Below are 13,989 nucleotides of genomic sequence, written 5' to 3' on the forward strand. Positions count from 1 at the left end.
CCATGTTTGTGGGTGTTGTTGTTGTTGTTGTTGTGTTGTGTGTTGGTGTGAACTAACAACATCAATAGTCTTTCTTACTGGATAATTTTTTTTCTACTGTTTCAAACTTCCTCTTACGTTTCGGCAAATAAATACCTTCCTTCCCTCCATGGTCTCTGTTTTTTTCTTCATTCTCTATTCCTGTGACCTGCTGCTAGCCTTTTAACATCAACAGTCTTCCTTATTAAATACTCTCTTTCTACTATTTCAAACTTCCTCCTACGTTTTAGCAAGTACAGTCGTGGTCACAAGTCTGGTACCTTCATTCCATCCATGGTGCCTGTTTTTTATTAATTCTCTATTCCTGTGACCTGCTAATAGCCTTTTAACATCAACAGTCTTTCTTATTGGATACCTTTTCTTCTACTATTTCAAACTTCCTCCTATGTTTTGGCAAGTATGCACAGGCGTGGTCACAAGTCTGGTACCTTCATTCCCTCCAAGGTCCCTGTTTTTTCTTAATTCTTGACTCCTGTGACCTGATAGTCCTTCAAATGGTGATGGATTCTTTGCACACCAGGGAACTTCATATTGAAAGAAGACGAAGGAGACTAACTTTCTATATTGATTTCCATGGATTTGTGTTTCCCTTAATCATTCCTCTGGTATACTCGTATTCTTACAAAACACGACAATAGATTCTCTCATAAGTGGTCCAATGATATAAAGGAAACTAAGTCTTGTTCATTTCAGCCTTGCTTCATGCTTCCCCGCAACGTCAAATCCTCCAGTTTCAACATTTCCAAACATAATCTAACAAGGGATACATTCATAGCATAAAAGAAGACTTAGGAGTAAAGTGAAGTACCTGAATCTCATATGAAGGAAGGGAGGTGACACGACTTCCCACCATGAGTAGCCTAATGAGAGATGTATCCACCTATGTCCTGCGCTCTTCCTATGCTTTTCATATTGTTTTACCCAGTTTATTGTGCACTTCTAATCTTCTGTAGCTTCTCCTTGATCCTTTCAGTACTGGGACACATTTTTACCTTGAAATTTGTGTACAACTAAACCATTTCATTGACATTAGGAACGGTCTATGGAGGTCAGAAGATTTATGGCTACAGTCTTCACAATTTCAGTCCCCAAGGTAAGTATCTGAGGGTGTATAAAATCACTAAACAGTAAGCATAATGAATAAGGAAACGCGTCATGATACTGAAGGGATTAAAAGCATCAGTGAATAAAAGAAGCTGTAAGAAGTTGTATTACTCAGTTTTTAGTGGACTTTTAATATTCTGTCTTGTCTTTGTTGTATTGCCCTGTTGTATTAACCCCACCCTGTCCTCTGTGTGTTGTGTTACCTAGTTTATAGTGCACTTCTAATATTCAGTCTTCTTTGTTTGTGTTGTATTATCTCTGTTGCATTACCCTCCTTGTCTTCTGTCTTTGTGTAGTGTTGCCCATAGTGCACTTCTTATTTTCTCTCCCCTGTTGCTCGCGTTTCTCCTTAACACTAGTAAATAAGAATAGTGAGAAGCAAGAGACACGTGGCTGTCCCTGTATAAACGTACCTACCTGCAGTAACAAGTAAGAGACCTGCACGTGGCTGTCCCTGTGTAAACGCATCTACTCCTATCATCTTCCATTTTCAACCTCAAATTTCTCCAATCTTCCTAATGGTCCAGCACTAACAAACCTGGTTACTGAGTCCATTCCGTTCATGCATTACTCTTAGAACCTCCTGTCTTTTTTTTTTTTTATCTAACTTTTTTTTTTCAAGCTCACACCCATTATTTCTTGTTCTACTGTGATTACTGATACTGAGAATTTTGCTTCGTCACTCTTGTTATATTCCCTACACCACTTTAAGACCTCCATCAAGTTATAAAAGTTCTGGTGGCAAGATTAGGGGAACACACACACACACACACACACACACACACACACACACACACACACACACACACACATCACAGACGAGAAAAGAAGTGAGAGAACAGTTTTCATAATTATATTCTATCTCAGTGAATTTGTGTAAGGTTACTTAAATGAAGTGACACGCGTAGTATTATAATTAGCAGATCAACGGCTATTACTCGTGAACAAAGTGACGGGGGCGTGAATACTTGTGCTCTTGCCATAAATTGCCTTCGTACGCTGGAAAAAAAAGATAGTGATAATGTGTTCAGTAGCTCAAGTATTGGCTCCATGGTTACAAATTGATCACCGTGTTTGGGTTAGAAGATAAACAGTACGCTTGTATCCCCTTAGAGGCAACAGGACGCTAAGTTTATGTGTTTGTGTGATTTCTAATACTCTCTCTCTCTCTCTCTCTCTCTCTCTCTCTCTCTCTCTCTCTACAGTCACCTAAATTAACAAAATCCAACACAACTACAAAACAACAAAAAATTCAACTTCCCTGTGTCTTCAACTCTTAGTCAGCCTTCGGGACGCGACACTCACCTCACGTCATTGAAGGAACCATGGCGTCGCTAGGCTCTGAAGGGAAGCTCCAAAGGGCACACATAGGTCTATAAACAAGCTTCTCTTCCTGAGGGCTAGGACAGGACTGGAGGGCACCGCGTCTGAGAACCTTCTGCCGTGACATCGACCACTGCTTGTCCACCACCACACGCTCTCTTCAGCATTCCTTCCTCACTGCTGTCCCGTGCCTTTAAACAGCTCCCATTTCTCCATTGTGTCTAGTCTCTTAGTAATTTCACGTGCTTCTAATAATCTATGGTCCAGTGGTGCTATATTGTGAAGTGTTTTGTTTGTATGGGAAGTTTAGAGGGCAAGAATTGGTGTTTCTCAAGTTTATGCATGACTGGTAACTCAAGGTGTGACGTCACGGGTCATGCATCGATAAGAAATAAGTGACAGTCGACCTGCGTCTTTCTCAACGTGTCTTTCCCTCCATGCACCTCAGACTCCACACGTGTACACTCCACATACATTTCGTAACTCCTCCTTCCCCTCACACTCTCTCCTGCTCAACATCTCCAATGGTTTTAGAATGAAAGGCACCGTTGTTTCCGCGTTTTCACCGCCAAACATTCATGGCGTGTGTCTCTACTATCAATTTTCTGTATACGTGAGTCACTGTGTTCAATATTTCATCATTAAGGGACGTGTTTGCTGAGCTGACATTTCTTCTCAGCGTACTTCACCTTTAGCAAACCTCCCCGAGCGTGGCATTTGTGGCATCCAGGTTTATGCGTATTTTGCATGAAGAGATGGAAATCGGTAGAGGAAGTCGATAAATCTATTCATACTCGCAACAAAAATAACAATGTGCACTCAGCTGTCTATTTGATGAGGCAGTTTTCCTATCTACGTATCTAACAGAAGTGTATTATGTCATCCTTTTCTTCACGGCAACTGTTATAAGGTAGAAGTTGTATAATTGATATTTAACACTTAAACTCTCGCTTGGTGTGTGTGTATTTACCTAGTTGTAGTTTTACAGGGCCTGGGCTTTATGCTCGTGTGGTCCCGTACGTGTAATTCACTGTTTGATCTGCTGCAGTCTCTGACGAGACAGCCAGACGTTACCCTATGGAACGAGCTCAGAGCTCATTATTTCCGATCTTGGGATAGGTCTGAGACCAGGCACACACCACACACCGGGACAACAAGGTCACAACTCCTCGATTTACATCCCGTACCTACTCACTGCTAGGTGAACAGGGGCTACACGTGAAAGGAGACACACCCAAATATCTCCACCTGGCCGGGGAATCGAACCCTGGTCATCTCTGGCTTGTGAAGCCAGCGCTCTAACCACTGAGCTACCGGGCCGTGTGTGTGTGTGTGTGTGTGTGTGTGTTTAGGAGTAGTAGTAGTAGTAGTAGTAGTAGTAGTAGTAGTAGTAGTAGTAGTAGTAGTAGTTGTTGTTGTAATAGGTAGTAATAGTACTAGTAGTAGTAGTAGCACTAGTAGCATAATTTCAAACATACCCCAGCTCATATGACACCAGGGCTGAATAATTACCACTTATAATTCAAACCAGCTACACAGTTACCACCCAGCTGACACTGTAACACACGCCTGAATTAGCACAACAAATAAAAATAGTCACCCTTAAAACTCTCAACTCTCTTTGAAACCTTCACCACATGCGAGGAGTTACCAGATGACGAATTAATATCTTATCTACATTTTCTAATCAGCAGATCAAGTCACTAAATATAAAATAAAATAACATGGAAAATAGAAGTTATAATAATTTATATTTATTTAGTGTTGAAATGATGAAATAGTGTAATTCAAATACATGAAATAAAGTCAGCTGGCTTGGTATGGTTCAGGCAGCCACCACTAGATGGCGGTAAGGGAGCTGCCAGCCTCTACCTGCCACTGGCTCTCACCTTCACTCAGTGCAGGGCTTCCAGGGGAGGTAGTAGTGCGCGTGTCGTCACCAGAATTCTGTGAGGGGACAGCCGGTGACACCATGGACGTCGGGGTGAGGAATAGGAAGAACAAGGCCTCCCCAAGAGCGGGAAGAAGACGAAGGGATCAGATGGCGGCCAGACCCACCCAGCTGACACAGACGCCCTGAAAAAGAGCATTGAGAAGCTACAGCACCTCAATGAGAACATCAATAGGGATTCTGTGAGTACCAGTGGATGGGTTGATGTGTACCTGTGTGTGTGTTCGCCCGGCAGCGTCCTAGGGGGTGTAGAAATGCCGCCACAGCCAGGGCCTCTTAACCTACATCTCCCTGTGTACCGGTAACTGGCTATCTCCCCTCCTCTCCCTCATCCTACTCTCCCCGCCCCCTTTTACCTCCTCCCCGCATCTCTCTCTCTCCTTCCAGCCTGACGTGTATTTTAAGGGTAACTGCAAGAAGTCACTAGATCACTGGGTTTTACTGTGGCATTTCCTGTCTTGTGCTTGTTTGCTTGCTTGTGTTATCTCTTACGTGTGTGTGGTTTCTTGATCTTCCTTAATGGTCTAACGCTACTCCATCTGTTTGTGTGTGTGTGTGTGTTACTAATCTTTAAGCCTCCTACATGTATAGTTTAATAGTTTCTTTTCATCTTTGGGTTTATATATGATGTGTTATGCGTTTGCCGCGTTCACTTTATCAAGGAAACCATATTTCAGGGTCTAGAATCGATGGAGACGTTGATTATCGAAACTATTCATCTTTAACTTCTTCAGTACCATGATACGTTTCCATATTCATTCTGCTTACTATTTGGTGACTTTATACAGCTTCAGAAACTTGTGTGGGGATTAAAATAGTGAAGACTGGCTATTAATCATCTGACCTCCATAGACCCTTCTTAATGTCAATAAAATCGTCTAATCATACCCAAAACTCTAGGCAAAATGCGTCCAAGTGCTGAAAGAGTTAACTATTACGTGACTATTGACGTGTTTAAAGTAATTAGTGTTCGTGCTTGAAGCGTGCGTACAATCATGCGAGCTTCTGTGCGTGTGTGGATGCGTGGAGGTGTAAGGCAGGCGAGTACCGTTTGCACAATATGTTAAAGTTAGTCATTTCTCCCGTGTCGCAAGGCTAATGATGGAGGGGCTGGTGGCGGTGGTTGTGGTAGTGAATAGTAAATGATTATCTTTTTCTTTTTCTCCTTCATTCATATACTTTGTTGACTGTTGGTGATGATGATGGTGGTGGTGATGATTTGAAAGTAAGTAGTTATAGTTATCTTTCTCTCCTTTTTTTTTCTTCATCCATCCATACATATACTTGACTGTTGGTGATGGTGAAGGTGGTGGTGATGATGATGGTAGTGGTGGTGATGGTGATGGTCGAATGGAGGTGAATAGCCGAAATAGTTAGCTCTCTCTCTCTCTCTCTCTCTCTCTCTCTCTCTCTCTCTCTCTCTCTCTCTCTCTCTCTCTCTCTCTCTCTCTCTCTCTCTCCTGATTGTTGTTGTTAGTGTTGGTACTAGTGATGGTCTTTTTACTCCATCCATATACTTTGTTGACTGTTGAATTGACAGGTTAGTGGTGGTGGTGGTGGTTAGTGGTGAAGGCATGATGATGATGATGATGGTCGAATGAGAGTGAATAGCTTAAATAATTAGTCTTTTCTCCTTTTTCTCTCCTTCATTCATCTACTAATTGTTGGATTGCCTGCTAAGTCATCGCGTTGCATCTTCGTCTTACGCCCAGCTCAGGTGTTTGGTGTGAATTGTGACATCCCACGTAGATTAGTTACAAGAAACATTAGTATAGAAAGAGATGTATTAGGAAAAAAAAAAAGATCGAAACTGTTTGGAATTATGCCCGTATTCAGAAACGCTTTGCTCTCTCATCACGATTGTTTTCAAGGGCCACAGATGATTAGCGAGGTTTTCAAGTGAGTTTCTCCAGTTAATAATGTAGAAATCTTGTCACTCTGCCTCTAGAACTGTAAATACGCCCTAAAAAACTCGTGTGAAATTAAATAAAGCTTTCTGAAATAGTGAAGGTGAAGGACAGACGCGTTTGAGAATACGAGCTTAAGTCATAGAATAATGGTACATGGAATAGACTCGAGAATTAAGTAGTTTAAACCCTTCAGTACTGGGACACATTTTTACCTTGAGATTTGTATACAATTACACCATTTTATTGACATTGGGAAGGGTCTATGGAGGTCAGAGGATTAATGGCGACAGTCTTCACTATTTGAATCCCCTACATAACTTTCTGAAGCTGTATAGAATCACCAAATAGTAAGCAGAATGAATATGGAAACGCGTCATAGTACTGGAGGGGTTACGATCAATTATCCAAATAGACAATAGATAGTTTGCTTATTGTTATTGAGGTATTCATTTCCTTAAGCATCGTTAAGTGGTATTGTGGAAGAGTGGAGGGTTAATGTACAAGTGGAGCCTTTAGGGAGGGTATCCACGTGTCTCTCTTGCCACCTCTGCTCATTTCCTCATCCACCTTCCTCGTAGTCTTCCTCCTTTCCTCGCCACCGCCGCTCCACCTCTCTTTATCTTCCATCCTCTTAATCTTCCTCTTCTTCCAGCCACGTTCAACTTCCTCTCATTTTCTTCATGTTTTTCCTCATCCAGAGAGAGGGAGGGAGGGAGGGAGGGTTGGAAGAAAGGAATCCATCTCGCTATTGTTTTTTTGTTGTGTATTAATATTCTCTCTCTCTCTCTCTCTCTCTCTCTCTCTCTCTCTCTCTCTCTCTCTCTCTCTCTCTCTCTCTCTCTCTCTCTCTCTCTCTCTCATCGCTTCAGGGCAGAAAAACCCGCCACGTCAAATTCTCCTCTTATCTCGCGACCATCACACTACTTTCCACTCTCTCTCTCTCTCTCTCTCTCTCTCTCTCTCTCTTCTCCTCTTATCTCGCGACCATCACACTACTTTCCACTCTCTCTCTCTCTCTCTCTCTCTCTCTGGAGCATCTTAACAGTGAGAATGCATTTTGTTCGCTGTTTTTTTGTAATAGAAAGCTTGGATGAAATATGATACGATTACGACAACTTGTATTTCCATTTTTTATTTGATTTCTTTCAGAGAGATTTCAAGGCGTTTTTTTTTTTTTATACCATGTGGGCTTTTCAAGGGAATTTCTGGGCTAAAGGGGGTATTTTTGGGGGTACCTCCTATCTCAAAGCCCACCTGCTAGGAAACCGTCGTCCCGAGTGAGGAAGCCCAACCTACACTCGGACTGTGGACAGGATTCGAACCCGTGCGCTTGGAGACCCCTCGAACCCCAAATCACGCATGGTTTCACTGTACCACGGCTTGATCCTTTGACCTGCAAGGGGACTGGCTATTAAGTAGGCCGTTATTTATATATTTATTTATTCATTTATTCATTTTGTCGCCCTAGCCAACTTCCCCTTTTTACATAAGAAAAGATAGAACAGGACAGTGTTGCCTTGAATTTCCAGTATGATTATTGACTGTGGATAATGTTATGGAAGTGACATTATTAGTACCAATATTAAGAAATGCTTTGCTCCCACTCCAAACAACTTTTTTCAGACCACAGAGATGATTTGAGACAGTTTCTTCTGCTAATAATGTAGAAAAAGGTGTTAATTTGTCACGAAAACCGTAGAGACACCCTTTGAAACCCCGGGTACGTACTTTTGAAATAGTGGAGGTGGAGTGCAGAATGGTTACAGAATGACGTGATCTCCCTTATATCATGTTTTTTTTTATTGGTTGCATCGTCTGTCTATCCCAAAAGTAGTAATATGATGTCTAAACCATTTAAATCCGAGAAAATTATGTCAAGAACGTATTTTATGCGAGATATTCATAAGTGACAAATTGTAAGTATGCGTTGAAGCAGCGGACAGTGAGTATTAGAAAGATATGAAATAGAAAGTACGAGAAAGAAAAGGAAATGCAGAGAGAGAGTGAGAGAGGGTTGGGGGGCTATATGAAGAAAGAAACGTCCTAATGACAAAGTACAGCCAGATTGAGAGAGAGAGAGAGAGAGAGAGAGAGAGAGAGAGAGAGAGAGAGAGAGAGATAGTAGGGAAGAAACGTCCCATTGACAAAATCTTCAGAGAGAGAGAGAGAGAGAGAGAGAGAGTAAAGGCAAGAGAATATGAGATAAGAGAGTGAAGATGAGAGGAATGAAGACAAAACTGAGGGAAGAGCAGAAATACTCGTCAAGGCGCAAAATAAAAGCCAGATTCTGAGAGACCTGAGGATAACTATGTCAGTAGAGCCACAATGCAGACTACCGCCCCTGATGTGTCCTACAGCCAACACATTCCTTCAACACCCCCGAAGACTTGAGTACCCTTTACTGAACAAAAACAGTATTCTTGATCATATTTAACTCGTATTTTCACTTATTCCTTTTAAAACCCAAAGAACAAGACATGATTAACCTTTCAATACCGAGACGCATTTTTACCTTGATTTTTGGAATGTGATTAGACGATTTTATTTGCATTAGGAAGGGTCTATGGAGGTCAAAAGATTAATAGCGAGAGTCTTTACTATTCTAATCCCAACATATGTTTCTGAAGCTGTATAAAATCACCAAATAGTAACTACAATGCATATGAAAACGCGTCCTGGTACTGAAGACCTTACTCCTTTACAGAACAAAGCATAGTACTCGTTCATTTTATTTGTGTGGGTTTTCCTGGTGTGTGCGTGCGTGCGTGTGTCTGCGTGTCTAGTCCTTCAGGGTCAGGTCCAGGACGTACCAGCCACCTGTAGCCCCTGTGGGAAGAGAGAGAGAGGGAGGGAGAGGGAAGGGGAGAGAGTGAGGTCACGGTCTTCCCATCCTCTTCTCTTCTTCATTTCTCTCTCTCTCTCTCTCTCTCTCTCTCTCTCTCTCTCTCTCTCTATTCTCTTCTCTCTCTCTCTCTCTCTCTCTCTCTCTCTCTCTCTCTCTCTCTCTCTCTCTCTCTCTCTCTCTCTCTCTCTCTCTCTCTCTCTCTCTCTCTCTCTCTTCCCTGTCCTCCTCTTTACCTTCATTTTATTGTAGGGAACCTGTTTTGGTGAGACCTTGTGTGTGTGTGTGTGTGTGTGTGTGTGTGTGTGTGTGTGTGACTACATTGTATACATGGTAGTCGTTGTTTGTAGAGATGTTTGGTATTAAAGTGTTAAGTGGCTGTTGTTGTGGTCTTAGTGGTGACTGGCTGGTTGGTGGTGGTGGTGGTGGTGGTGGTACTGGTGAATTTTGTTGCAATGTGACTTTCTCTTCCTATGGGGTGACTGGACGCGTCTCTCTCTCTCTCTCTCTCTCTCTCTCTCTCTCTCTCTCTCTCTCTCTCTCTCTCTCTCTCTCTCTCTCTCTCTCGTACATCAATATATACAAAGACAACAGGTTTAAAGATCATATTACCTTGTGTCCTATCTAAAAAGACTTTAAACATTACGATATACAGAATAAAACTTAACATTAGCTCCTTTAGTACTCACATTTTTATTTTCAGATTTGTGTACCATTATTCCATTCTATTGACATTAGGAAGGGTCTATGGAGGTCACAAAATTGTCTTCACTATTTTAATCCCTCACGAGTTTTTGAAGCTGTATAAGATCACTAGATAGTAAGCTGAATGAATATGGAAATGCGTCTTGGTACTGATGGGGTTTAACGTTAAATATGCAAAGATAAATTATGACTGAATACTAAAATACCAGCTTTGATAAGTCCTGGGGAAGCTGTAGGATATGTAATGAGGTGTAATTAACTATTTGCTTAGAACGTCTTTTGTTAACCTTGCAACCGCAGTAATAAATTGTTAGGATGGAAATAAGGAAGAAAAAGTGAACTTAATATTTGCCAAGTTAGACAAGTACGTTTGTAAGATAATGTAGTACAAAAAATAAGTCTCAAAAGATGTAAATGGTTCGGGGAAAGATTGAGTAACGCTTTGCTCCATCACCGCGACTGTATTCAAGGGTCACAGAGTTGATCAGCGGGGCTTTCAAGAGTGTTTCTCCTGCTAGTAACGTAGAAATCTTGTCAAATCAGCGTCTAGAATCATAAAAACACCTAAAGAATTCGAGTAAATTTAAATAAAGCCTTTTGAAATAGAAGAGATGAATCACAGATGTGTTGGGGAATACGAGGTTAATAAATATAAGCAAATACGGTAAATTAACCCCTTTATTACTGGGACACATTTTTACCTTGAGATTTGTGTACGATTAGACCATATTATTGACATTAGGAAGAGTCTATGGAGGTCAGCAGAAGATTAATGACCTCAATCTTCACTATCTTATTCCCCACATGAGTTTCCGAAGCTGTATAAAATAGTATAGTAAGCAGAATGAATATGGAAACGCGTCATGGTACTGAAGAGATTAACACACAGAACTGAAGAAAAGAAAAGAAAAGATAAAAAAGGGACGGTGGTGCAGAGTGGGGATTATTCATGTCACTATATATAGCAACACTATCAGGATTGGAAATGCCACTCTCCACCTGTGGGGACGCAAGCTTCACCTGAACTCTTTGTTGACATCTGTCGAACAGCTGGTATGACTGAGATGAGGCTGTTTCTCTCTCTCTCTCTCTCTCTCTCTCTCTCTCTCTCTCTCTCTCTCTCTCTCTCTCTCTCTCTCTCTCTCTCTCTCTCCACAAAATATGAACTCAATATTTCATCATTCATTAGTAAGAGTATTAATAGTAGTAGTGGGAGGAAGAGGAGGCTATGGTGGTGGTGTAGTAGTAGTAGTAGTAGTAGTAGTAGTAGTAGTAGTAGTAGGACTAAAGGTAGTAATGATAGTAGTAGTAGTAGAAGTAGTAGTAGTGATAATAGTAGTAGTAGTAGTAGTAGAAGCAGCAGCAGCAAAGTATGTGATCAGGTGTTCCGTGGAAATGGGTTGATATGTTGCACGCAAGAACTGCCACGTGCAGGGTCTCTTGTTTGAGAGACCCTGGCCACGTGTATAGTCTGGACCGCCTCACGCAGCTTGCCTTGTGCTCCACAGGGCCCGTGTTCAGAAACGCTTTGCTCTCTCAACGTAACTATTATCCAGGGCCACAGAGATGACTAGCGGTGCTTTTTGAGAGTGTTTCTCCAGTTAATAATATAGAAATCATATCACTCTGCCTATAGAACCGTGAAAACACCTTAAAAAACTAGTGTGCCTTTGAAATAATGGAGGTAAAGCACTGGAGTGTTTGAGAATACAAGCCCAGCATCCGCCACCCCCACCAGGAGCTGTAATAAGTAACAGCATTCATTATCGCTGACGCACGAAGGAGCAAAACACGTGATAACACAGACAGCAGCTTGAGAGGAAGGCACTTAACGATGATAGTAACGGTAATAGAGTTATCTTTGTTAAACCCTCTTGATTGGTGTGTGTGTGTGTGTGTGTAGCGGAGATGACGGTAGCAGTGGTGTTAGCTGCGGCAGGATGAAGCCCTCCACTGCACCGTTAGTCGTTGATTCACAGGGCGGGGCACGGGCTCCCTGAGTGTGACCTTTTAACCTTGCTAGTACGACCCAAGCACCTTCTTTTCTCACGACTCTCCCCGTGTTCCTGACCTTATCGTTTGTTACCTTGCCATCACGACCACGACCACCCGGTGCCTTGTACTTCGTCTTTGGGCTGCTCTGTTAACCCTTTCAGTACCAGGACGCGTTTCCTCATTCATTCTGCTTACTATTTGGCGATTTGATACAGCTTCAGAAACTCGTGTGGGGATTGAAATGGTGAAGACTGGCCATTCATCTTCAGACCTCCATAGACCCTTCCTAACGTCAGTAAAATGGTCTAATGGTACGTAAATCTCAAAGGTAAAAATGTGTCCCAGTATTGAACGGGTTAAGATTGTGTACGATTGAGTACGACCACTGACTGTGATCTTTAAATACGACTTCTGCCTTTTTCGTGTAGAAAGAACCAACGAATTCATATAAACTGACTCACTGCTCCTTTTTTTCATTGTTATTAGATGCTTACCTATCGTGGATCGCACCTGTTTAGAATGCTTTCTAGTATGTGTGTGTGTATGTGTGTTTGTTTGTTTGTGTATGTTTGTTTGTTTGTGTATTTGTATATTTGTGTGTGTGTAAGTGTGTGTGTATGTGTGTATGTGTGTGTGTGTGTATGTGTGTGTGTGTGTGTGTGTGTGTGTGTGTGGTATTGTTTGGTTCACGCAACTCTAGTTTTTTATAGTTCTCTTCCTGTGCCTTCCAGAACGCCGTACCACATCCTTCCTCTCTTACCTCCTCCTTCCCCTTCAGGAGCTTTGGAATTTGGAAAGAACATAAAGCATTTCAGTGACATATTTCTCACTCCATCCCCTTCTATTGCTAAGCCCTTCGAGTACCATGACGCGTTTCCATATTCACTCTGCTTACTATTTGGTGATTTTATACAGCTTCTGAAACTCATGTGGGGGAGTAAAATAGTGAAGACTGTGGTCATTAAACTTCTGACCTCCATAGACCCTTCCTAATGTCAATAAAATGGTCTAATCGTACACAAGGTAAAAATATATCCTAGTATTGAAGGCTTTTACAAAACAACTAAGTATTTCTGTAAGACATCCTTAACTCTTTCCCCTTCATTATAAAGTGGGCATTTTTTTTTTAACTCTGTTCTCCTCGGACACTTTTTCCTCTTGCACAAAAAATAATGATAACTTAAGGAAACAACAAGTATTTCAACATTTTAGTATAATATCTGTCCTTTCTAACTCCCTCCTTGCAGTCGTGTTAATGTTCCCAACGTATGTACTGTCTCAGGGTAAAAATACGTCCTAGTACTGAAGAGATTAACCCCTTCAGTACCAGGACACGTTTTCATATTCATTCTGGTTACTAATCAGCGATTTTATACAGCTTCAGAAACTTATGGGGGAATTAGAATAGTAAAGACTGTGGCCATTAACTCCTTCAATACTGGGGACAGTTTTTTACCATGAGATTTCTGTACGATTTGACCATTTTATTGACATTAGGAAGGGTCTATGGAGGGCAGAAGATTAATGGCCATAGTCTTCACTATTTTAATCCTCCACCTGAGTTCTGAAGCTGTATAAAATCGCCAAATAGTGAGCAGAATGAAGATGGAAACGCGTCATGGTACAGAAGGGGTTAATCTTCTGACCTCCATAGACCAATAAAATCGTCTAATCAGTAATCACACCCTAAACTCAAGGTAAAAATGCGTCCCAGTACTGTAGGGATTAATGAACACAATGTAGATACAATTAAAGAGAATTGAAAAAGCAAATCATAATGAATTTCCTGGTAATTTATATATGTTTATCTTCAATTTAGACTGAATGTTATGGTTGAGTGACGTGTAGTAGTAGTTAAGGTAATTACGCAAGCAGGGAATGGAATAATGTAACAGTAATGGCTAATTATTATAACCTAACCACGTTGTTACCATTGACACGCGCGATGTTACATTATCTGTGGTGGTGTGACTCGATGACACTTTTCGATTGGCAGAGTGCATGAAGGAAATGATATGGTGCATGGCGTGACTTTCTCTCTCTCTCTCTCTCTCTCTCTCTCTCTCTCTCTCTCTCTCTCTCAAAATTTTTCTCAATCTGTTTATACTTAATCATTAGGA

The 13,989-nt window shown here is 41.5% G+C and overlaps 2 protein-coding genes across 3 annotated transcripts in view; one reads left to right on the forward strand and one right to left on the reverse strand.

The window, feature by feature from the left end:
• Positions 1 to 4,486, reverse strand: part of LOC123513480 (serine/threonine-protein kinase Nek7-like) — a 33,755-nt gene extending 29,269 nt beyond the window's left edge. The window contains exon 1 of one of the 2 annotated variants that reach the window (XM_045270663.1): positions 4,356 to 4,486. The gene's annotated coding sequence lies outside the window, so the exon portion shown is untranslated. Of the gene's footprint in view, positions 1 to 2,448; positions 2,619 to 4,355 lie in introns of those variants that run through there. The other variant, XM_045270662.1, reaches the window with a different exon arrangement.
• The window catches only part of LOC123513479 (protein O-mannosyltransferase 1-like), a 32,027-nt gene continuing 22,332 nt past the window's right edge, over positions 4,295 to 13,989 (forward strand). Inside the window, 2 exon segments of the mRNA XM_045270659.1 lie at positions 4,295 to 4,472; positions 4,475 to 4,599. Coding sequence (XP_045126594.1) covers positions 4,310 to 4,472; positions 4,475 to 4,599 — 288 coding nt within the window. The 5' untranslated portion in view covers positions 4,295 to 4,309.

This window comes from Portunus trituberculatus, chromosome 36 (assembly GCF_017591435.1).
Source record: "Portunus trituberculatus isolate SZX2019 chromosome 36, ASM1759143v1, whole genome shotgun sequence".
Taxonomy (NCBI): Eukaryota; Metazoa; Arthropoda; class Malacostraca; order Decapoda; family Portunidae; genus Portunus; species Portunus trituberculatus.